At 39.1% G+C, this 23,928-nt stretch overlaps 1 protein-coding gene across 1 annotated transcript in view; it reads right to left on the reverse strand.

Annotated features, from left to right (window-relative positions):
- The window catches only part of sdccag8 (SHH signaling and ciliogenesis regulator sdccag8), a 157,704-nt gene that overhangs the window by 78,104 nt on the left and 55,672 nt on the right, over positions 1 to 23,928 (reverse strand). Inside the window, exon 13 of the mRNA XM_007898417.2 lies at positions 6,861 to 7,003. Within this exon, the coding sequence (XP_007896608.2) occupies positions 6,861 to 7,003 (143 nt within the window). The remainder of the gene's footprint in view (positions 1 to 6,860; positions 7,004 to 23,928) is intronic.

A 23,928-nucleotide genomic window follows, 5' to 3' on the forward strand; every position in this document is an offset into this window, starting at 1 on the left:
TCATTACTACTACTTTGACAAGAGCAGGGTTGCTTGTAATTTCTCTTTTATCCCCGTTCTGATTGTACAACTACCTCCCACTGACTATGTTTGCTGCAGTTTTGTTGCACACAGATTTTACTCTCCACATTAATCTCCCTCTGGCATATTACTGCATCTGTTCACTTTTTATTAATTTTCAAATTCCCACCCTTTCTCAGCAAAGGAGTTGCGCTTCATTCTGTTTCCACAATTAGATTATTACAACTTACAAGGAACTATTCTTTCCATAGCTTATATGAAAAGTTTTTTTTTAGTAACTTGCTTAACAAATTGAACAACAAATTGAAATTACAGCATAATTTTTTTAAAAACTCTTTAAAAAATTGTTTTTACTGGAATCAAACACTTCAAACGTATGCAACAATCTATTATGTAAAAAATGCTTAAATATATTTATAATCAATTCAGCTAAATAGCCTGGCAATAATCTTAGCACATTGTTGAGAAACAGAAACATATTTTTGTGCATTTTAAATATGCAGTAATTGTGAAGTATAGCAATTTGTTTCATAAAAATTAAATGTGCAAATATTTTACTAAATATTTTACATTAATTACAGTTTAAGTAGGCTGACAAAGGTGAAAACATCTGTAATATAAACTGCTTGTGAAATTACCAGTCATTTTTAAGCTTTTTAAAATTTCTCAGTCACTTACAACATTTCTAACTTTGTTGTTCTACCCTGAATCCTACCCATTCACTTTTTCATTTGGGGACAGGAGTAGTCCACAAATTCACCAATGAATTTCTGATATTCAGAATGAAAGAAGTCATTCACCACCTGGATGTTTGTGGGATGCAGCAGTGAGCAAATAGGCTGCTGTGTTTGTTTGCAAAATACACAATCACTGTACTTTCTAGTAAATAACTGTTAAGTGCGATATGAAGTGGAAAAATTATTTTTATTCAGTGAGTAACACAGGATTTATTTTGTATTAGGTACAGCATGCCATTCATTATCTTTGCACAAATGTTTTCCATCTGTACTTACATTTTTTCATGAGCTCAATTCCGAAGTAAAGGTGGAGACTGGAATTGATCTTATTAGAGAGGAACATCTATATGGCATTACGAGGGTCCTTACTAATTAAGCCAGAATGGTTTAAATCTCCGTATGAGCCCATGATTTTTGCCACAGTCATTCAGTTTGTTTTGACTTAAAATATCTAAAGCTAGCCCTTGACACATCTCTTGCAGCTATTCCAGTTTTGCAGAAGTCTTATGCGATGCTGAAAATCAATCACCTTCATGTCCAGAGCGAGGGATATCAGATGGTGGACCAAGAGGAAGAACTTAATATTTTAGTGCTGAAAGGGATCTCTGTAAAGCATTCCCACGGGAAATGTACAAGGCTGTAAAAATACATACTAATGTTATTAGTTGTACTAAATGTTGGTAAGCCTTAGTGGAAGGTTGCACTTATATGATTTTACAATAATGCACAAAAATATCTTGGCCCTAACTCTGTGACTCAGGCGTGTTTCAGTATTTTACCTCATTTCCATTCTTCTTAACTACATTGAGGAATGGATTTAAGCAAACTCTTAAAGATGAAAAAAATGTTGCTAATATTCACCAAGAAAAAATAATGCACTTTCTGGCAAGTTATGCATATAGGTTATGTGTAACATGGATTGATAGTTGTAGTTCAGTGAGTTCAATAATCAATGTAGCATAATGCTGGATAAAACTATTATTCCCAAAATACCTCTGGCATGAAACAATCTAGAAGGAATCCTGATAGCATTTCTAACTTGCAGACAGTTTATTACTTTTAAATGGTGAACAAATGATGCTGTTCCATGTACCAGTTTTGGTTACGTCCCAAATTTTAAGTCAGCAAAGTTGTATTTTTTGGAATGCCATCTGCTAGCTTTGATGGTGATTTTTGGAAATGGTCAATCATAACTTCCTTTTATCTTTTGAATTTTCACTTGAGCAAGCAGGCAAGCAGGCGCAGAGCCAGGGAAGGAACATTTTGCTATTATCAGTTTGACATTACGTTTAGAAATGGAAATTCCTTTACAAATAGCCTTTTTATTAGCTGCTTCACTCTCAAACAATTACACTGGCCATTGGAATACATTCGAAAACCTTTCCGTGTGTACAAATCTAGTGGCAAATTATCTCACTTTACTATGATATATTTTGTTAAAGAGTGATATTGACTTAATTCTGCACTGTTTAAAATGAAAACTTCTTTTCTCCTCAAAAGCTTCTAAAAGTGGTGAGGATGCCTGAATGGTTTCCAAGGCAGATTTCAAGGAAGCTTTCAGCTGCGTCTAATGGAATGCTTTATTATTCAGAGCTCAGTGAGGAATTCTTCTGAAGTTAGCTGCTGGAGCTCTGGCTCAAGAAGGAGAAGCTGAGGCGAATGTTGCGGTTGGTGGCAAAAGTTGGCAAGAAGAAATAGCTCTCCGGCTTTGAAAGAGGACAGATACATCCTGCCTTCAGCAGTGGCATAATGTTGTGCTGGATACAGCACAACTGGAAAAGGCAGCCTCCACTTCAGAGAGTAGATGATTTTATGAAAAGGTACACAGACCAATGAAAACTTCACAGAAATAGGGTACTGTCAAGGAGGCAAGAATGCAAGCTAACGCAAGGTTAGGCAAGAGATGGTTCTTTGAAATGTCTAGCAACAGAGGGACTGAGCATTTAAAGATATTAATTAACTTAAAATGTTTTTGTGAATTCAATTGAATATTTATGTGAATATTTAAATACCAATACAAATCTGAATTTAAAGAACCTTTGCAAGTGTCTGAATGTGTAGAAGACCTCAATGATATGCAGAAACCATACCCAGGAATTCCTGGCTTGGTTCATCTAAGCCAGCAAACACATCTTCCTCCTGAATTTAACTGTGTGCTTGTTCCAGTAATACCCAAGGGCTGTGCGTATGTGCCCAGACTATGCAATAAATCCAATTTGCAATTTGAAAACATCGGCATCTTCAAGAGGTTAATTGCTAGTTTCATGTAGAAGCAAGGTAGAATGATAGAAAAATCAGCTCTCAATCAGTTAGAATCTTACATGAATCTATAGTGCTAATTCTAAGGGCAACTTTAAAATATTTTTAAAAAAGATGCATCTGTTTTCAATGCTTCTATTTAGCACTTTCTACTTTAAGTCATGTCTTATCAAAAACACATTACAACATGCTGAGTTCAATAAAAAGCTGCATTGTCATGCAAATATCAAAAAGCAGAAGCAGGTAATGCAGGAACTATACAGGCAAAGGAATACAGCAATCCACATTATTTTTGATAAGATACCACAACTGTATACTTAAGTATGGAATAGCTTCACAAAGGATACAAATTAAGTCATTTAGCTCATAATAATAATAATCCTTGCATTTGATATAGCCCTTTTCACGTCTTCTAGGCGTTTCAAAGCGCTTCACAGAATAGACTGTAAAGTGAATTGACTATATATTTGTGGGCGAAATGCGGCAGCCAATTGCGCACAGCAGTGTCCCACAAACAGTCGTGAGTTGAAAATGACCAATTTATAATTTTTTTTTGAGGGATTATTATCAGGCGAGCGGAATAAGGAAACTTGCCAAAGGTTTCACCCTGCGGGAATCGAACCCGGGGGGGGGGGGGGGGGGGGGGGTGATGGTGCTGGAGCTAAGCAGCCTCCAAGGTGATACCAAATGTCAGAATAGAGTTAGTCTTCTAAGGCACTCTTGGTAGTCCAGTTTGCGAGTCAGGCGGTCTGCAGTACTTCAGGGCATCCCTGATGACAGATCAGCCAGCCTGGTTCACCTATAGGACTCTGAGGGGCAGATTGGGAGCAGGAACTGGTCCACTCAGCTACTAGTAACTCAACAAGCCAAAGCCCTAACAGGTAAGGTGATCCTAGATGGACAAACCTTGGCAGAGAATGCACTCAAACGCTATTACTGGTTAAACTTCAGCATTACCCAAACACATTCTCTATGTGTTTGGGTAATGTTAGGTTCCTAAGCTTCGACTCTGGCCTAACTACAACTAATACTCTCTGGAATTAGGCAAGCAGTGTGCATCACTCTGCGGAAAGAGTGTTCACTCTATGACAATTTCCATAAGTAGGTGTCATATATATGAGGAATTCTGTCTTAAATGAGTTTACACATATGTCAGACACCTGGCTAACCAAAAAAGAAACCTGATATTGAGTACTGTGAGGAAGTAGCACCTAGTCCTAGCTACAAAGATCATTTTATTCCAAAGTTTAAAATTAAGCAGAATTGTGGAACATTCAATCTTAATTTGGAATTAATCTCAATTCGGAAGATGGATCTTTTTAAAATTTAATCAGCAGTTCTGCTTTCAACAAGAGCTGCATTATAGGTCTGAAGGGACCGCTACCTCCAAATGCAGTTGTTACTGCATATCTTGAGTTAGCATTGCCAGAGGCAGAAGATAAGTGGTGACTCCAATTTTTCTCCATAGGCAGTGATCTATCATTGATCTTTTTTCTCCAGTGAAAATAAGCTCCTACAGATCTGGAATCATCCTGACTTCCCTCTAAAGCCTTTCCCAAAAACTTATATATTCTGTTTGAATTTATAGTGACCAAAACTGCACAGTATAATCCAGAAATGACTTTCCATTAGCAGCGTATCACAATCTGCTATGCTATAAATAACAATGCTTTGGAACAAGCATTTCAATTGTATGTGTAGTATCCATTGTGGAGGAGAGCAAGTCATCTGTAATGGACTGCCAGTTACCAATACAACTTCCCATTCGTAACTCTGAGCTGCGAATAGTGAATCTCGTTGAGAACCACCACTATTCCACCCCAACGACAGAAAAAATGAAAATCAAACATTCAATCGAATTTCAAGAGATGCGAGTAAAATAAGAACTTACATTTCCTGTATTTCTGTACTGCGTTTCCTATCTAGTTTGTTATGTATGTAAACACACATTTGTTATATTATCTGTTCTCTTTAAAGGGCAACACATTGGAAAAGCACCATAAAAATGCAACAATAAAAAGGTGTGTTTTATATCTAGAGCACTGCAGATTACAGCCTGTTGATAATATGGTCAGGATAGACTGTTTAAGTTATCATGGCTTCTATGGTTTCTCTTTTCTTTCAGAAGCTGTTTTTCTGTGAATGACCATTGCCCTACTTAATGGAAAAACTGGTCCAGATTTGTTTTTGTTAGAAATAAAGTTTCCATGCTCTAAAACCTACTCAAAATGCTGGATTTTTCATGAACCACAAATCATCATTGACTTGGTAAAATAGTGAACATTACATGGGCTAAAATATAGAACCGAGACACCAACTAAACTATGCGAGGAACCAGAATTAAATACATACACCTTTGAACAGAACTCAAGAAGCAGATTTTTATTAAAAACAAAAAATAGATGATGAGTCAATACCCACTTGTGCAGCTCAAAAGAGTAGGAGAAAAATTCAAGAAAAGAAAATGTAGTCAAGAAAACTGTAGTTAGAAAGACGCCATGCTTGAGAATCTTTATTTTGGTCTGTTAGGAACGATAATTAAAATACATTTTAATTCACAAAATTGAAATCTGGTATTTTCTGCCTTTGTTTTCTGGGTTCAATTTTTTCTGTTAAAAAACAAAGCCAGAAAATAGAAGGGAAAATTTTAACACAAAAATCTGAATGGGTTTCAGATTTCATGAGCATAGTTAGACTTTCTTGGTACTGTCTCCTAATTCTGGATCTTAGATTCTCAAAGTGATTGCATGACTCTGCTGCAAATCACTTGACAGGATCTCTGCTTGGTATCATCTGGTAAAGAAATGATGAACTGGAATGTGTGGATCAAGATTTTGTGTGAGATCTCTCTTAGAACATAAAACCAAGGATGTTTGTTAAACAGTGAACGGATTCCAACTATACATTTACAAAATATACAGTTAATTCACTTAACAGGATATTCTGTGAAGCACTTTCAGGCGTCTCAATTACGTGATAAGGCACTATATTAAAGGCAAGGATTATTATTATTATTTAACTTGGGTTTCCTGAAAATATCCTGAATGGCAATGTTGTACTTCAGAACAGCTTTTTATCAGACAGTCTTTCCCAGCTAGCAGAGTAAAGACAGGTACTACATATGGCTAAATCATACTTCAAGAGGAATGACAGGCACCTGAAATTGGTAGAAAAAGTATATTGGCACTAAGTTCAGTGAACAATTTGTTTTCTTTTTCAAAGAAGCTAAAAACATTTGTGTCCTTTAAAACAGTTGAAATAAGATCAGTAGAAGTACTAAATAATTTAACTCCATCAAGCACGACTTGAGATGCAGTTGGTTATTTGGATAGGAGTTTAATGTGAAGAATCCAAGTCAATGAAAATGAGTGAAAACATAAAAAGAAATATACAAATTATTTACTCATCCTTTCATAACACCATCTTCTTATTATGGCCATTTATCACAATGCTGTATACTGTTAGCAGTTGTGCTAACTGCTTTCCACATTATTAAAATACAAACTGACAGACTACAAGAGATTTTAGAGTTCAAAAACACCAAAATCTCAGAACATCTGGTAATCCCACCATCCATCCATATGTTAGTAATATCGTGCTGCTTTTCCCTGAAGATACATTAGATTATTCAGTGCATTTGGGTTATAATAATTACATACCTGCAGTTTGGGATTTTAATAGCATCACCTGTTAATGCTGCAGTAATTAGTAGGTAAAAAAAGAACACAGTTGGTATTGCAAAACATTAAAAATATGTAAAATGTTTTATTACCCGCAGTAGTGACAGGCAGTTCAATATTGGCATTATAAAGTGCCACTTATACATAACAGGATTAGCTGTACCTGGTGAGATGGAGTTGGTGCTCTGACTTGCTCAGTAGTTCTGTCATCTTTAGACATTCACTTTTTGCCTGTGCTGTGTTTTGCTGGGCATGCTCCAAACGGCGCTTAGTTTCACTTAATTCCAGCCCAAGCTTCTGCGTCTCCTAAATGGGAAGAGCAGAAATAATGCACATTTCAGAACAGTAGAATTCCACTTGATGAACAAGTGATAGGTTAAGTAAGCATCTGTTAAGTAAGGATAAACAGTCACACTGTTATATTAGCACTTAAGAGACATAATAATGATTTTATGATGGGATACCGCATATCTCATTTGTCAAACTATATATTTTGGATCCCATTAATTTTCAGAAACATATAAACATCCTCTCATCAAATGAGAAGTAAAATAACAAATACGAATTGTAAATTATTTGGTCAATTACATGGAGAGGATACACAATCCACAATTAAATACATGGAGGTAGTCAAATCTAATAAAGCTTCATGTAGTTAAATAAACTTTTATTTCTGAACAGATTTCCTATTATGAAGTGAATTCTATTCATTTTTAATTTCCTGTTTTAGATAACAAACATTGGTTGAAAATGAACAGAATACGGTGTGAAAATGCATCCAATTATTCCAATCCACAAAATATTTTTCTCTTCACTCCCACAGTATAGAATTCGTGAGCTAAACATTTCAATTATCCTCATCATGCATAGTCAATTTACTGACAATTTTTACCTAGAGACGAGTGCATTTTAGAGGTGCAATGACTTTAGTGTAACATATACATTTTGTTCAGTATTTTACTGCAGTGCTTGTTACGAATAAATTGTGAAATAAATCATTAAATGGGCTGTGGTACAAAGATTTGCAAATTGGGTATTTTTTTATCTGCAGTTTACAGAAATCCTTACCAAAGTATAATCCTGATCCAAGCATGAATATTTTTGGCAAATTAGTTATGCATTTATCAGGATTCAACTGCATCACATGTTAGTGAAATAAACCTTCAGTCAAACAACCATCAGGAGTAGTTCAGCTCAGCTCACTAAACCCCCTAAAACTACACACTCAGTCATGCTCCAACTCTCCAGATGGACATACATCATCAGCTGAACTTTCTTTTGTTGGATTTACATCTCTTAGTAGTTTAACCTGAAATAAGTACCTCAGGACACATTCAGCACACCCATTGCAGAGTAAACAATTATAAACTCACTCTATGGGGGGTTCGGGGAGAAAAAGAGAAAGTCTCTTTACTTTTACACAGGTGGCGTTGTGACAATAATACAGCAAGTTACATTTTTGTAGCGCCTTTCTCGTTGGGAGGATGTCTCAAACATTTCATACAGTTAATTAGGCAACTGAGCAGGATGTGGGTGGTGTGGGTGGGGAAGATAACCAAAAGCATGGTCAAAAAAAGCCTTTAGGAGGGGTTTACAGGAGTCCTGTAGCTCAGTGGTTAGAGCACTTGTCTTGCAAGCGAGAGACCTGGGTTTCATTCCGGGCAGGGCCAAACTTTGGGCAAGTTTCCTTACTCCACACGCCTGATAATAATCCCTCAAGAAAAAAAACAATAATAAAATTGGTCACTTCAATCCATGACTGTTTGTGGGACACTGCTGTGCACAATTGTCTGCCACATTTCTGCCCACAAATATACAGTCAATTCACTTTACAGTATATTCTATGAAGTGCTTTGAGACGTCTAGAAGATGTGAAAAGCACTATGTCAAATACAAGGATTATTATTATTATTAAAAGTGGGCAGAGAGATGGCGATGTGGTGAGCTCCAGGACTGAGTTCCACAGAGATGGGTTACAATGGCTGAAGGCATGGCCACTAACGGTCAGGTAGTTCATGTGGGGACCATGAAGCACGTCACTATTAGCTGAGCAGAGAGAGACGCTGGACTGGTAGGATTGCCGGAGATCACAGAGGTACAGTGAGGCGAACCTGTGGAGGGATTTCTAATATAGTAAATTCCTGATAAGTCAACCTGCCTTAACTTGTCATTACCACTTAAATCATCATGCTGTCAATATACTGGCAGCATTTATTTGTGTATTTAAACATATGCCTAAATCGCCACTGAGAATAACTTGTTACTGGGTCCTTTACCGTTGCAGTGAAGAGTTATAAAGAGTTTCCTGTAATCCTTACATCAAGAGAACGTATATTGTATTTTGTGGGTGAACATGGCAGCCAATTTGCACACAGCAATGTTCCACATACAGCCATGAAACGNAAAAACAATTTTTATTTGGGGATTGCTGGCCGGCACACTGAGAGAAACTCCACTCTCTTTTCAAATAGTACTATGGGATCTGAGCCAGAAGATTGTGGGTTCAAGCACCACATCAAGATTTTGAACTCATAGACTAGACTGATAATCCAATGCTGTGCTGCACTGCTGGAGGTGCCGTCCTTCAGATGAGACTTTATACAGTTAATCTACTTTACAGTATATCCTGTGAAGTGCTTTGAGGCATTTCAACAACCTGATAAGGTGCTATAGCAAACTGCAAGTATTATTGAACCAAGGTTTTGTCCGCCTGTTCAGGTAAATAGATTTCATAGCACTATTCAAAAAGAGCAACAATCCCCCAAATAAAATTGGTCATTCACTTCATAACTGTTTGTGTGACATTGCTGTGCGCAAATTGGCTGCTGCATTTGCCCACAAGACACTTTACAGTATATCCCTTGAAATGCTTTGAGTGAAAGGTGAAAGGAGTAATACTAAATGCGCTGACTATGATTATTATTATTATTATCTACAAGATGCCTAATGCCAAAGGGAGAATGATAAAAAGATATTAACAGTAGGAATACACTTGTCATGCATGCCAAATTCTCCCTTTATCCAAGCCAAAGCCAATGCAATTTGAATGGAAATTTTATCTTATTTTTTGTAGATGACAAAAGTGATGTATTAATTGAATCTTAATTTCTCTCCATTGGTTACAGATCAAGAACCTAAGGATATTGATCCAGGTCGTCTCCAAGGAATCCTTGCTTACAGCATTCCAAATCCTTTCCTCAGATCATTCTGTGTTGACATATTAAAACTAAGTATAGCTTGGACTCATATTGTGTTGGGATTCCAATGTTCCATGCCATGGAATGATAGGATTTGGGATGCTAATACCCCACGCAAATTTCCGATCTCGGTCATTGTCGGCAAAGCTACCAAATGGAGACATTTGTAACAAGGATGCTTGCCTGCCTAAGCGTTAGTCTGGTAGACATAAAAGAAAGGGGAAAGTATAAAATATATTTCAGAATAGGCATTTTTTAAAAATAAAACATTGCCTGTGGAAAACAATTTGGCTGCAATGTATGGAGGGCAAGGTTAGTGGAGTTCAGCGCACTGTAGTTGTTTACATTATTCATAAATCTCGAGGAAGCTTTTGTTGAGGACGTCCTCCCGACATGAAAGGCGCTCTGTAAATGTAATTTTCTTGTTGTAGTTGTTGAAATACATAAAATAGCATTTCACAGGATATAAGTGGAGTGACTATGTATTTTGGGGGCGATTGTGACAGTCAACGTGCACACAGCAATAGCCCACAAACAGCCATGGAGTCAATATCTAATTTTATTTGCAAGATTATTGGCCAGGAAGTAGGAAAAACTCCTTTCACTTTTCAAATAATGCCATGGGATCTTTAACATCTCGTATGAAGGATGACACATCCAACAATGATCACCCCCGCAACCCCCCACCCCGCACTGCAATGGAATGTCAGCATTGACTGTATGAGTTCCAACATGGGGCTTTAATCCATAACCTTCTGACTCAGAAAGGCCTACTCACTAAGCCAGCTGACACCTTCTCCGAGCTGCTTTCTCATCAGCAGAAATGCAGTGTGTACTTTCAGACGGGGGAAGTGATAAACAACAATTTACAGTAGGCTTTATACAAACGTCGATAATATGCTAGAAAGTCTCAAAGGAAGTATAACCACATCTGCTCTTAATTGCCTAGATGGTACAAGGCTGCTGCTCTAACTGATAGACTGATAAACCAACAATGCGAGCCCTATTCCAAGAATGCACTATTCACACCAAGTAATTTATTAGAAGAACAATATTCTCAGATACATACAGTGGATAAGAGGACTTCAGGGAAGGGTTTGAAGGGCAAATTTAGGACAGATACCAGGTGTTTAACAGGATGAGGGAATACAGTTATGAGGATAGGGTAGAACAAATTATGTTTAACAGAAAAGGTTAAGAGAGGATCTAATAGAGGATAAACATTGAAAGATCATTCAAGATGGTTGATGAATCAATAACAAGAGGGCTTAAGATCAAGATTGTCACTGGAAGAGTTAAGAGATAGGTGAGAAGCTTTTATTTCCTCCAGAAGGTTATTAGAACATAATGTGCTTTGCCAAGTGGCTATTGAAGATAACACTATATCATTTAAAAGGGATTTGATAACGTGAACAAAATTAAAAAAGGACAGAAAAAGGGAGATTGGGATTAGAATATTTAACTCCAGTTGGGAGAAGCCAATACCAGCACAGGCTCAATGGGTCAAATGGCCTACTTCTGTGTTGTAATTTCCGTGATTCTAAATCCTTTCCGAACACATTTATTGCGTAAGCAATGGCTTATCATGCACATGAAGGGTATAAAGCGCCAGCGTGCAAAGCCACTAGCAGAATCAGAAAATGCAGGTATTGCCCCCGAAAGATTAATAAAACATTAACACTTTGAGCACTTGAGTGAAACCACAGCATCTCAGTTTAAACATAAAATATAAATGTTTAATTAACCCACCACACTATATATGAGGGAAAAAATGTTAATTGGCTCTGTGGTTTTCTCCAATTATACTCTCTGACAACAGGAGGCAAACAAAATCATGCTGCTAGAAGCTGAATTAAATTAAAAGAAAAAAAAAGATTTGTACTTTGAAAGCCAAACTAATTATACCACATGCAAAGGACCATGGAACAAACAACATATGATGAAGACATATTGTCTAATACCAGGAGATACACATGATATTATGGTCCTCCAGTAGTGTATGTGTAAATCACTACACCCAAATTAAAAAAATTAGAATTAAACAAAAGTTTGATTATTGCAATTTTAAATTAGATAATTTTGAACTCCATAGAACCCTTCCTACACACATTATCTATGCATATGCACACACACACAACTATATTATAACTTTAGATATCTGAAAATAAAGCCAATTAAAACAATGTAAGCCTGCAGAGAATTGGAGAATTCGCACTCAATGCAATGCTCTTTCACAGCAGGGTAGCAAACCCTCCCACAAAACATAAACCCTCCATAATGCACAGAGCTCATGCTCATACCCAACATAAAATCCGAGAACAACTTAAAAACAAGGCTGAGCTAATCACAGGAAATCGTACTGTCTAAACAGCTATTCCAAATGTAAGCTATTTCCAGTGTGAAGGGAACTCAATTTAAGATGAATTGAAAAACAATTAGAATTATCATATTGTAACATGTAAAGAGGAAGACTATGAGATACTACCTTCTCTGGGGACTTTTTTTAAAAAAGGGAGAGGACTTAATACCTCTCTGATGAGACAATTCAAACATTCAATAATTTCAAACCACAAAGGTGCTGAAAAACAATTTAGATTTATACAACTCCTTTTACATAAAATAATGTCTTGAAAGCTTAGCAAAAACAATGAGAACAAAAATAAAGAGATTTAAAGAAGGTGACCAAGGATACGCTTGAAGAGTGTATGTTTTAAGGAGATGTTTGAAGGTAGGAGTCTGCTTGATAAGTTATAAGGTAACTTGGTTTTTGAAGAAATTACCAGAGAAACAGGAACATAGCAGCTGAACACATATCTCATATGGTAAAGAGAAGGATATTGGGATCAAGCAATAGAGTTAGAAGAGCGAAGGATAATGGCCGGAAATTATTACTTAGTTAGAATGGGGCGATTGAGGATAAGGACAAGGATCTTAAACACTGCCTGAGGATAACAGATCCACAATATGTAGATACAGCAATGTGTTGTTGAGATGCAGTGTCCAAGTCGCTGCCTGCGTGAAGGGCACGATATAAACGCAATTTGTTGTTGTACCCATATCTTAAATAGTAGGGCATTCTTGTTGGTTTACCATAATTATGTCTGGCAAGTGTAGCAATGCTCTACAAGGCTGGGCTCCTATAAAACACACAATTGGCAATGAATTCCAGTCACTCTAACTGATTTGAGGAGGGTGCCTGTCTCAATTAAGCAGTTTTTGGGAAGTATGGGTAAACTTGCAGCCTCTGCTGTTTCTACAAACAATTATGTGATTAACACATTGGCTGGTCAAGTTTAGGTAACCACCAACACATTCAATAATGGGGGAATGCAGGGACAAAGCAGAAAAGGAGGCGAGGACAGTGGACACATTCTTTCTTGGTCTCTGTTGCTCACCTAACCCTAACAAGAGCTTTTTTTTCAAAACCAACACTCTCAGTCTTAATGGGAGATTGCTTGTTGAATGAGGATGGACTGGCTTAGTTCTGTACCTGCTGAACTGTCCTCTCTAAAGGCATTTGTGAAATGCAACACAAGCTGCATTGGTGCTCTTTCAATCTTTCTAGGGTTATGGCTACCTTAGACACACATATACCAGTTTATTCTGCAAGTCAGGCAGAAAGTCTGAGATCATCATCCATGCTAAATGCTGGCAGCCATTGCCATGGGCAACCATGCTGGCCCCCATTTCTAACACATTGATAGATGAGTGCTGCAGAGCTCAGCCGTCTGCCCAATGCTATCGAGAAAAGTCTGCACCTGGTTCCTGCCTCTAGCAGGAATCTGCATGATAACTAAATGAATGTGGATGCATTATGTATGTATGTGCACAAATTTCACCCACTGCCTAATAAGAGACTGTTTATTTGGAGAATAGTGTTTCTTCCCCCATATACCTGATTCCACGAATTCCTTCTCAAAGACTTTGGACCTTGTATGTAGCTAAAACTATTAGTGAATTCCATAACAAGTGAAATGAAAATGGGCCTTGGGACATCCGCCCGATGTGAAAGGCACTATACAAATGTAATTTGTTATAAACCACTTTCTAGCATGGCTGGAGGTGTGAAACACTGGAAAATAAATATTCCACAAGAAAAATAATTGAAATTTTATATACTGAGAAAGGCCACTTAATATAATATATTGCTAGCAACTTCAGAAATACACATAAAATTAGCAAAACATTTAGGCTCCACTGAATCCTAAATTTTATTACATGTAAAAGTAAAACTCTGGTGATGAAGTCATTCTTTACATGAAACCTTCTTCATTACTGTAATTTTATTTTCTTAGTTGTTTCCAACTCTTTTGACCAGTATTTGGTTGCCCATTACTTATTTAAGCAATTGGAATTAATGTGGCATTTTATTGGGTTACAAGTTATGGGCAACTAAAGTGATTCCTATATACAACTTCATTTTCAGCTTTTGAATGAAAATGTCATGGGAGGCAGGCCTTTTAAATGAACCGTTAAACCACAGCAACACTGTTAATGCAGAATTCTGTACAAAAACAAAATGTCAAAGAGTTTGAGACAGTCTATGTTGGTGTGCATTATTTGTTCTCATTAAAGGAATCTAAAATGATTGAGGAACAATCACTGATTGATTGTCCACACCCTCCGTTCAGCAGGCTCCGGCCTCCTCATGTCTCCCGCCCGATCCGCTCTACCATCGGCAGCCAGGCTTTCAGCCTCTCTGCCCCTACCCCTTGGAACTCCATCCCACAATCCCTTTGCCTTGCTCCCTCTCTTGCCTCCTTCAAGGCACGACTCAACACCCACCTTTTCGACCATGTCTTCAGCTGCCTTCCTACCTCTCTGCCCTCCCTCATCCCAACCCTGCCCCCCCACGCTCGGGACCTGATCCCTGACTGTTCAGCGCCTTGGGATGTCCTCCCAACGTGAAAGGCGCTTTACAAATGTAATTTTGTTGTTGATTAAATGGAGAAGCAAGAAACTGTAGTAGATAAATGAATGACTACTACTAGTGTTGCTAATGTTAGAGAACAGAAGCTCTTACTTTAGCCATTTCTTAATTTCCAACATATCAAAACCTTATTACCCCAATCTTGACATCATAAATCCAAACAAAAATCCTAATAGAGTGGTTTAATATGGTATCCCAAGGCAGAATTATGAAAGTCATCCAACCAGACGATGTCTGTATTCTGTGGACCTGAAGGACACTTATTCCACATTCCAACACAGAAAAACAACAAGCTTTTTCAGGTTTTGTGGACTAGGATATTTTATCCCTACAAGCTCTACCATCTGGTCCAGCTTCAGACCATCAGGCAATTAAAGGTATTTTTTTAGCAGCTGCAGAAATTGCAGCTCATCTATGGTTTCTGGGCATCCATGATTCCACATGTATCTGGATGACTGGTTAATCAGGTCCGAATCAGACATATCAGCCTCAGAAATTAAAGTGCTCGTCAAACCTTCCTCATTTTAAATTTTCGATGATCTAGCCTCATTCTCTTGTAAAACAGGATGTTTATAGCAACTAGGTTTGCAACAGATGAGGAATGAGATTTGCCTGGGGAGATTAGGTTGAAGTGTATCTACTGTACAGTGTGCCTCTTCAATCCTGCTTAATGAGTTAAAACCAGAAGGGTCTTACATCTGTTGTGCCTTTGCACAGATTCAGGAGGTATAGTCCTCTCTCATGTCTCAATAACTATATTTTTCATTTGGATTTATTAGTTCTGTATTCTCTCTACTCCAGACCAAACCAGAAAACACTGTTTGATGGAGTTTTTTCCTTCACATTATTAGTATTTCCCCTCTTCCAGCAAAAAAAACCAAGATCCTAAACTAATAATGCCACTAATATATTTTGACACAGTAGCTTGTTTTGAGTATCAAACATTGATTTGGACAATGTTGCATAATGTTGAATAAATTGCCTTGAGGTGAGAGTACTTTTTGTATTCGGTTTTCCAGCATTTTAGAGAAAGAAGTGACAGGAGAGTTTAGTGATCCGATAATCATTGTAATCAAAGTTTAAATCAGACAGCAAGTTATTCCACAAAATGCTTATTTGTTCAGTTTATCAAATCTACATTACTTTGAAGTTTGAATACAAACTATTCTGGTGAGTTTTCTGAAAATAAAATAAACTCTCCTTTATAAGAATCTCATGTATTCTCATAAGAAATAAACTTTCCCTACAAAGATTGAGATATTTATGAAGTTTCAACAACATCTTGCATTTATATAGTGCCCCTCACTTAGGGCAGCTTCCCAGAGCGCTTTTCAACTGAACAATTTCAACTGTGTGTGCAAAAGTGTACACTAAAAAATTAAATAAGAGACGTGAAAAGGTCAGCGGGGAGACACGAGTTGAAAAGATAAGCATACATTTGGGTGGGCAATAAAAGGAAATATGAGACTTGTTTGAAAATCCAGAATATAAGTAATTTGGGAATTCATTTTGGACTTTACAATTTTTGTTCTACTTCTAGGTCATCATTGAAGCTACTGTGATATCAAGACATTCATATTTACAAATCTAACCAGCAGCATTTTGCAATGTAGAGCTTATTAAATATAATGGTTCATCATTTTGTCTCCTTCCAACTTCTGTTCCTGCAAACTTATGTGATTTATTTCTTTAAAGTTCAACTAACTCATTGGGCAGAATATATGTTACCTTAGGCTGGTCTTTGAACAAACTTTGTGTTTAGATTTAAAGTTTAGGTTTCCCAAATAGTTTTCCATAAATCAAGGACCTCAGCTGTACAATTAATCTATTATACATCTAAGCAGGTGTGGTTTAGTTCAGCTGCAGCACTCTCACCTCTGAGTCAGAAGGTTGACGGTTCAAGCCCTACTTCAGGACTTTGAACTCATAGTCAAGCATAACACTCAATACAGTGCTGGTGGTGTATTTCATTGTTGGAGGTGTTGACCCTAAACTTGTTTGCTGGGTGTACGTTAAAGATCCCAAGGACCTATTCAAAAAGAGAAGGTTGTTTTCCTGGTTACCTGGTCAACAATGTCTTTGTGGGACATTGCTGTGTAGACATTGTCTTCTCATTCACTTACAAAATAAAGTGCTTTGAGACATCAGCTCAACTTGAAAGTTGCTATATCAAATGCAAGATTTCCAAAGTATTACAAAGCTCCAGTTATTAAAGAGTATTAAGAGTAAGAATGCAGTGCAAACTAAAGAAAGGAATTTCACAACCCAGTAAGAGGATGTCCACTATAAAGTTTGTGAAGATTTAATAACGTGTACTTAGGTAACAATGCATTTATGAACAGTATTAAGACACGTGCAGGTTTGAACAAACCCATTTTCAAAAGATACTGAATAGCAATCAGGACATTTGGTGGAGATAGAGTATATCTCAACTTTCAAGATGCTAAACTCTTGTTGAAAGACAAAATATGTATACATATATGGTTAGTGACAACAACTGTTCTTAGAAAGCCTTTTTGCCAAATGAAGAGTGGCAGAAATTGTCTTGTAAGCTGTACTTTACTATCTGTGAGTTGTTTAAATAGACAGTAAAGGTTATCAACTTCTTCAAGTCGAATCTTAATGTAGACTCCTTCAATCCAAATTATCATGAATTTTGCCCAACTAATTATGGTTTCTACCTGTTTCCCACAAAGGGATATCAGAAAAAACAGGCTATTTTGCAGACCTAATTTTACATCACTATTATTTTTCCCTGTCTGATTGCCTACCTTGGATTAACTCCACATGTTCCAGTAGCTCAGGAGCCAAATATTTTGCAAAATATTCCATTATGTCTATGTGCTTATCCCAATAATCCTCAATATCATGGCTATATACATATACATGGGGGCTATACTGCTAAATTCATGCAATGTATTTTGTTTATGGCAAAGGTAGAACTCAAGAATTCCAGTACAGGGTTACAATGGTGGAGAACTTGTAAGCACTGTTTTGGTCTCATGACTCACTGAGATCAGGGAAACAATTACATTATGCCAATATACATTTTTAAACATTGCATATAAATACAAAAATGAAAGCATATAGTACATTTAAGTTCTCAATTATTTACTTAGAAACCTTGACTATTTGCTCTGTAATTTTTCTGTCACTTGTGCAATTCCTGTGCCGTAATATATTCGAGTTCAGCATAATACATCTGTATAATACATCCTGATTGGCTCATGTCAGCGCCTCCGCACCTCAGGCGCTGACAGCATCAGCATCCAAGGCTGCACTCTCCACCTCTCAAAGCAGTCAGGAACCTCGGGGTTCTGTTCAACCCTGAGCTGTCCTTTCTTCCCCACATCCGCGCCACATCTGGCACTGGCTTCCACCACCTCCGGAACATCGCCAGATTACAGCACTACCTCACCCCTCACGCTGCTGAAACACTGGTCCACGCCTTTGTCACCTCAAGGCTGGACTATGGGAACTCTCTCCTCGCCGGCCTTCCCGCCACCTCCCTCCACAAGCTGCAGGTCATTCAGAACTCTGCAGCTCGTGTACTGTCCCGCACCAGGCTTCGCGACCACATCACTCCCACCCTCGTTCGCCTCCACTGGCTCCCCATCCCCCAGAGGATCGAATTCAAGATCCTCATCCTCACCTACAAGGCCATTCACGGCCTTGCTCCCTCCTACCTCTCCGACCTACTATCCCCCTACCTACCTGCCCGTACCCTCCGTTCCTCTGGCTCTGGTCTGCTCCACATCCCCCGCCCCAACTGCCCTACCATCGGTGGCCGGGCTTTCTGCCTCTCAGCCCCTAGGCTCTGGAACTCCATCCCCCAGTGCCTTCCTCCCTTTCCTCCTTCAAGGCTGGTCTTAAGACCTTTCTCTTCAACCGTGCCTTCAGCTCCCCTCTCAACTCTCTACTCCATCCTCACTCTCTCCCTTCCTTCCCCTCACCCTGACCATATCCCCCCTGCTCGGGTCCCGACCCAACTGTCCAGCGCCTTGGGACGTCCTCCCGACGTGAAGAGCGCTATATCAAATGCAAGGATTATTATTATTAAGGCACTCTATAAATGCAATCTTGTTGTTGTTGTTGTAGTCCTACATCAGTCCATAGCCTGTTCAAATGGTGTAAATGACTTTTTCACTGGAAAGATCAACTATAACTGTGAAAAAGAAAAAAGCAGAAACTGCTAACTCAATACAGCAGACTCTCACTCTCCCTCTGATCTCTTTGTTGGCCTGCTTCGATTTAGAGTGATTTTCCAACATGTCCACCAAACCAGCACCAAATTCAGCGTGCACCATACTCATTCCTTACCAAATTGTTTTCTGAAAGGGTTTCACAAACCACACATTTACTTTGCTATTATTTTCTGTTTTGCCAATTTGAAAATGTTTTATTGCTATTATGTGAGACTAAGGACCCAAAAAAGTCAATTAAGTTGTAATTAAATGGAAATCATAGCCTCACTGGCATGGGACTTCCTCCCTGGAACGTTCATAGCACTTCTCTTTGATAAACATTCCCTGCAGCAGCTAAAATGTCTGTTGATTTTTCATTCAGTTGAAAACGTGAACAGTCAATGCAACCTCTGCATACTTTCCCTTTGTGCGAGGAATCAAATTATTTCAAAACAGTTGTCCGATTTTGCAAAGCAGCAAAATGATGCTTCGCAAACACTGTAAAATTCTAAACTGCAGTTCAGTGAAACTGACAGATGTTTCAGGATATTTGGCACTAACATCTGAACAGCTATACTGATAAACAGAAGTAGCACTCGAGTGATATACTGGGACCTCTCCCAACCCATAGCAGCTCACAACTCTTTCGAGAAAAAATCTTTAGCAGTCTCATTTGGCAGCGAATTGCAGTCCACAATCTGACAAACTTGCTGCCTGAATGGAACAGACTCACATACATATGGATGACATACATGGTTCAGTCATCACATTATTTACTGATATCAGAATGCGATGACAGATTGTACCTTTATTATTGTTAGATTTAAAATAACTTTGTTTGAAGTTATAAAGTTCATTTTCCTAATGAAGTCACTGAATATAATTTAGTTCCAATCGCTTGATATTTTGAATTTTTTTTTGCATCTTTCTAAATATTGGGGCCTATTTTCAGACTATTGAATGCAAAGGAACTTCAAAAGAGTTGCAGCAGGAACCCTGCATGGTTAATGAGTCACGACATTTTTTCAGCTTACTGATGGCAATGGGCAATCCCCTGACTCAACAAAGAAGCAGTGCTTGGATGAAGACAGCACAAAGTTGAACACAATCTCTCTAAATAGTTGCAAGGCTGAGTAAAGAAAGGATCAATCCTCCACGTCACTGAGTACCTGATGAGAACACTTTTGATCTGACTGACTCATTTCTTGAGATTCTATCAGAGATACTGACAGCAATCGGGCTTGGGCTGCAAAAACTGCTGAACAAATTGCTAAAAAAGTTTACAAAATGTATTCAATGTTTTCCAAAAAGTGATTAATTTTAAAACCATAATGATTCAAAAGCTAGAGACATGCATACATTTTAGAAAAACAGATAAAACACAAGAGGATCACTTTGTGCCAGACGGCTAAAATTATGTGTTAGCGTGAGTAAGATTGGTGCTCAATAGTTTGTTACTATCAGTGTTCACTCATCCAACTGTACCCTTGCCCGTAGGAAACATTGCCTTAGTGCAAAATTAAATCTACATGACCACCAGCCCTGTTCACAACCAGCTGCCATAATTTCAGGCCTCACATCAACTAATGGTTTCTTTTTAGGAAGAGGAAGGAAATAGCTATTGATTTGACTTCCAATTTCCAGACCATCAGAATTAGAATGTTGCGTTATGCAGGTTCAGCACGCACATCCTCATGAAATCCCAATCCTTCTTATAATGAGATTGCCATAGCTGGTTTCACTGCACATGTGCACAGCTAACCAATTTGCTTCTATGAGCATCACAGGAAGTGATGTTGGAGGTAAGTTGATGACCCAGAAGTCGGCCATTATTTAGCATGGGAGCCGGCTGGGAATTGAGCTGGCCAGCTGTGCACGCGCACTATGAATGGGTCCACATCCCACTCACATTATAAACAGACCAGCATTCTAACATAGCATGTATAATGGGGGATGCACTATACTTAGCCTCCAAGTGAAAAATATTCTGTTATTCAGATTAGGAAAATAAATTATAGGAGACTGTCTCTGTACGTGTTCACATTACCCATAGACATGAGGTTAATTCCCATGTGTATGACACTCAACTCAATCTCTCTGTCTCTACTCTCAAGCTCAGGGCCACTGTTGTTCTGACTGACTGCTTTCCAGACATCAAGTTTGGGATGAGCTCCAACTTTCTTCAGTTAAACATCAACAAGACCAAGGCTCACCTGCTTGGCATCCATCAGTTTCTTCTCACCTCAGATGCTCCACTTCACAGAGCCGAGCCTATCATCCACACCCTTGTTCATCTCAATTGGCTCCCCATCCCCAGTGGATCAAATTCAAGATCTTCGCTCTCGCCTTCAAATCCTGCCATGGTCTTGCCACACCCTACCTCCATGACCTCATTGAATCCTACTGACCGGATCGCTCCCTCCGCTCAGCAAACAATGGCCTGCTTCATGGCTCTCCCCAACTTACCCATTATTGACGGGCAGGCCTCCAGCCATTCTACATCTACTCTCTGGAACTTCATCCTGGTGTCCCTCCAACTTGCTCGCTTCCTGCCTCCCCTCGTTCAAAGCTGTCTCTTTTGGTCATCTTTCTCATCTTTACCCCTGGGTACCCAGCCATCAGTGTCAAGTGCTTTGAGATGTTGTCCCAACATGAATCGCATTATATAAATGCAAATTGTATCGAATCAAAAGTATTCAAGCGAACAGCATGATTTTTCTTCTTCTCCACATCTGCATTGATCTGGAACCCCACCTCCCTTGCTTTGTTTTAAGACAGCAATGGCAGTTCACATAAGCTGAATATTCATACAGAAGATAACTTCAAAGTCCTCTGGGTCATATTGCTGAATGCCAATATATACATTGTGGACACTGAGGAAGAAACTCTCCAATTGTTGTTACGTTTTGCCCACAAAATAAACAGTCAATTCACTTTACAGTATATTCTGTGAAGTCTTTGAGACTTCCGCCTTATAATGAGGTTGCAATAGCTGGTTTCACTGCACATGTGCACAGCCAACCAACTTGCTTCTACAAGCTCAAAGACCTCATGAAGACATGATGAGGCACTATATCAAATGCAAAGATTAATATCATTAATATTGACAGATCCTAATAGTCAAGAACATCACAGGCCCAGAGAATGAAACTTATCTACCAAGGTCTATAAATGTACAAACAATTGGGGAACCGTCCACAAAGATCCTGCGGCATTCACATTTATAAGAAATGATGATAGGAATTGTTTCATTAACCCACCATTTTTTGTATTTTTCTTCTTTCTTTTGCCTCCAAGCAAATAGGCATAAGGACAAACATTCTGCTTCTAAATCTAACACTTCCCTTTCGCCTTTTGATGTTACTAACTCATGTTCTCTCATGGTTAGATCAAGTGTGCTGAGATTCAGACAGGTTTCCTGAAGGCTGCGTTCTGGCTCACTCTTAATTGGAAGGTTCACCCTTCCAGATGATCTCCAACTCATGTTCAGCTGGAAGAACTTTAGCAAACTTAAAAATGTTATTCTCAATGTTACCCTGAATACACAGATGTAACATCAGAGTCACTCTACCTCTTCCAAATATTCACCCCACTGATAGAAACATAAAATTATACAGCACAGAAGGAGGCCATTCAGCCAATCGTGTCTGTGCCGGCTCTTTTAAAAGAGCTATCCAAATCAATCCCACTCGCCCGCGCTCTCCCCATAGCCCTGCAAACTTGTCCTCCCCAAACAATATGCTTGGAACCTCTTGCCTCAATCCTTCCACCCTGCCCCCACTTTGCCTGTCTTCAGATCACACCTGAGAACTTTCCCCTTTGACCATGCCTATTATCACTTCTCCTTTCTCCCCAGCTTGCCGGCAAAGTACGCCACTGTTAAGCGCTCTGAGATACTACCCTGTATGATGAACATTGTAGGAATGCAAGCTGTTTTGTTGCAATGTTATTGTGCATTGCAGTTCTGCAATGTTAGCCTAAGCCTCACGCATGTGCAGGATATTATTATGCTCTTTTTCTCGGGAATCAATCTTTTGTTTCTGGAGACAGAAGCAACTCACTATGGACTCAGAAGACAATCCAACTCCAAAAATACGCAAAATAGTGCAGATGCTGGAAAGTGAGTTAACGTTTCAAGTCGATGACCTTTTGTCAGAGCTGGGGGATGTTGTAGAGAAGGGGCTGTCGTGGGAGAAGGCAATAGTGGGAGATTATAGAAAGAGAAGATGTGTCTGAGACCCAGAGGATGTGTGAATCCAAAACTCTGCAGCTCATGTACTCTCGTGCACCAGGCTCCACGACCCCATCGCTCCCACCCTCGCCCGACTCCACTGGCTCCTTGTCCTCACTTTCAAGGCCATCCATGGCCTTGCCCCCTCCTACCTCTCTGACCTGCTGACTCCCTACCAACCTGCCTGCTCTCTCTATTCAGCGGGCTCCGGCCTACTCCATCGGTGGCCGGGCTTTCAGCCTCTCTGCCCCCACACTCTGAAACGCCATCCCACGGTCCCTTCGCCTCGCTTACCTCCTTCGAGGTCGGTCTCAAGACCCTCCTCTTCGACTGTGCCTTCGGTCTCCCTCCCACCTCTCTGCCTTCCCTCACCCCTACACCAACCCTCCCCCATGCTCGGGCCCCAACACCCGACTGTTCAGCGCTTTGGGACGTCCTCCCAACGTGAAAGGCGCTCTATAAATGTAATTTTGGTGTTATTGTTGTTGAATGGTTATAAAAGAGGTGGGAGTTGGGCTAAGGTTGAGAGAAGATGGCAGCTGTGTCTAAGGTCTGAAGTGGTTAAAATCAATGTTGAGGCCTGTAAAGTCCTTGGAAGGTAGATGAGGTGATGCTCCTTGATCAGATCAGAGTGGCAAAGAGAATTAAAGTGGCAAGCAACCGGAAGCTCAGAGTTGCTCTTGCGGCCG

This window comes from Callorhinchus milii, unplaced genomic scaffold, assembly GCF_018977255.1.
Source record: "Callorhinchus milii isolate IMCB2004 unplaced genomic scaffold, IMCB_Cmil_1.0 Scaffold3, whole genome shotgun sequence".
Taxonomy (NCBI): Eukaryota; Metazoa; Chordata; class Chondrichthyes; order Chimaeriformes; family Callorhinchidae; genus Callorhinchus; species Callorhinchus milii.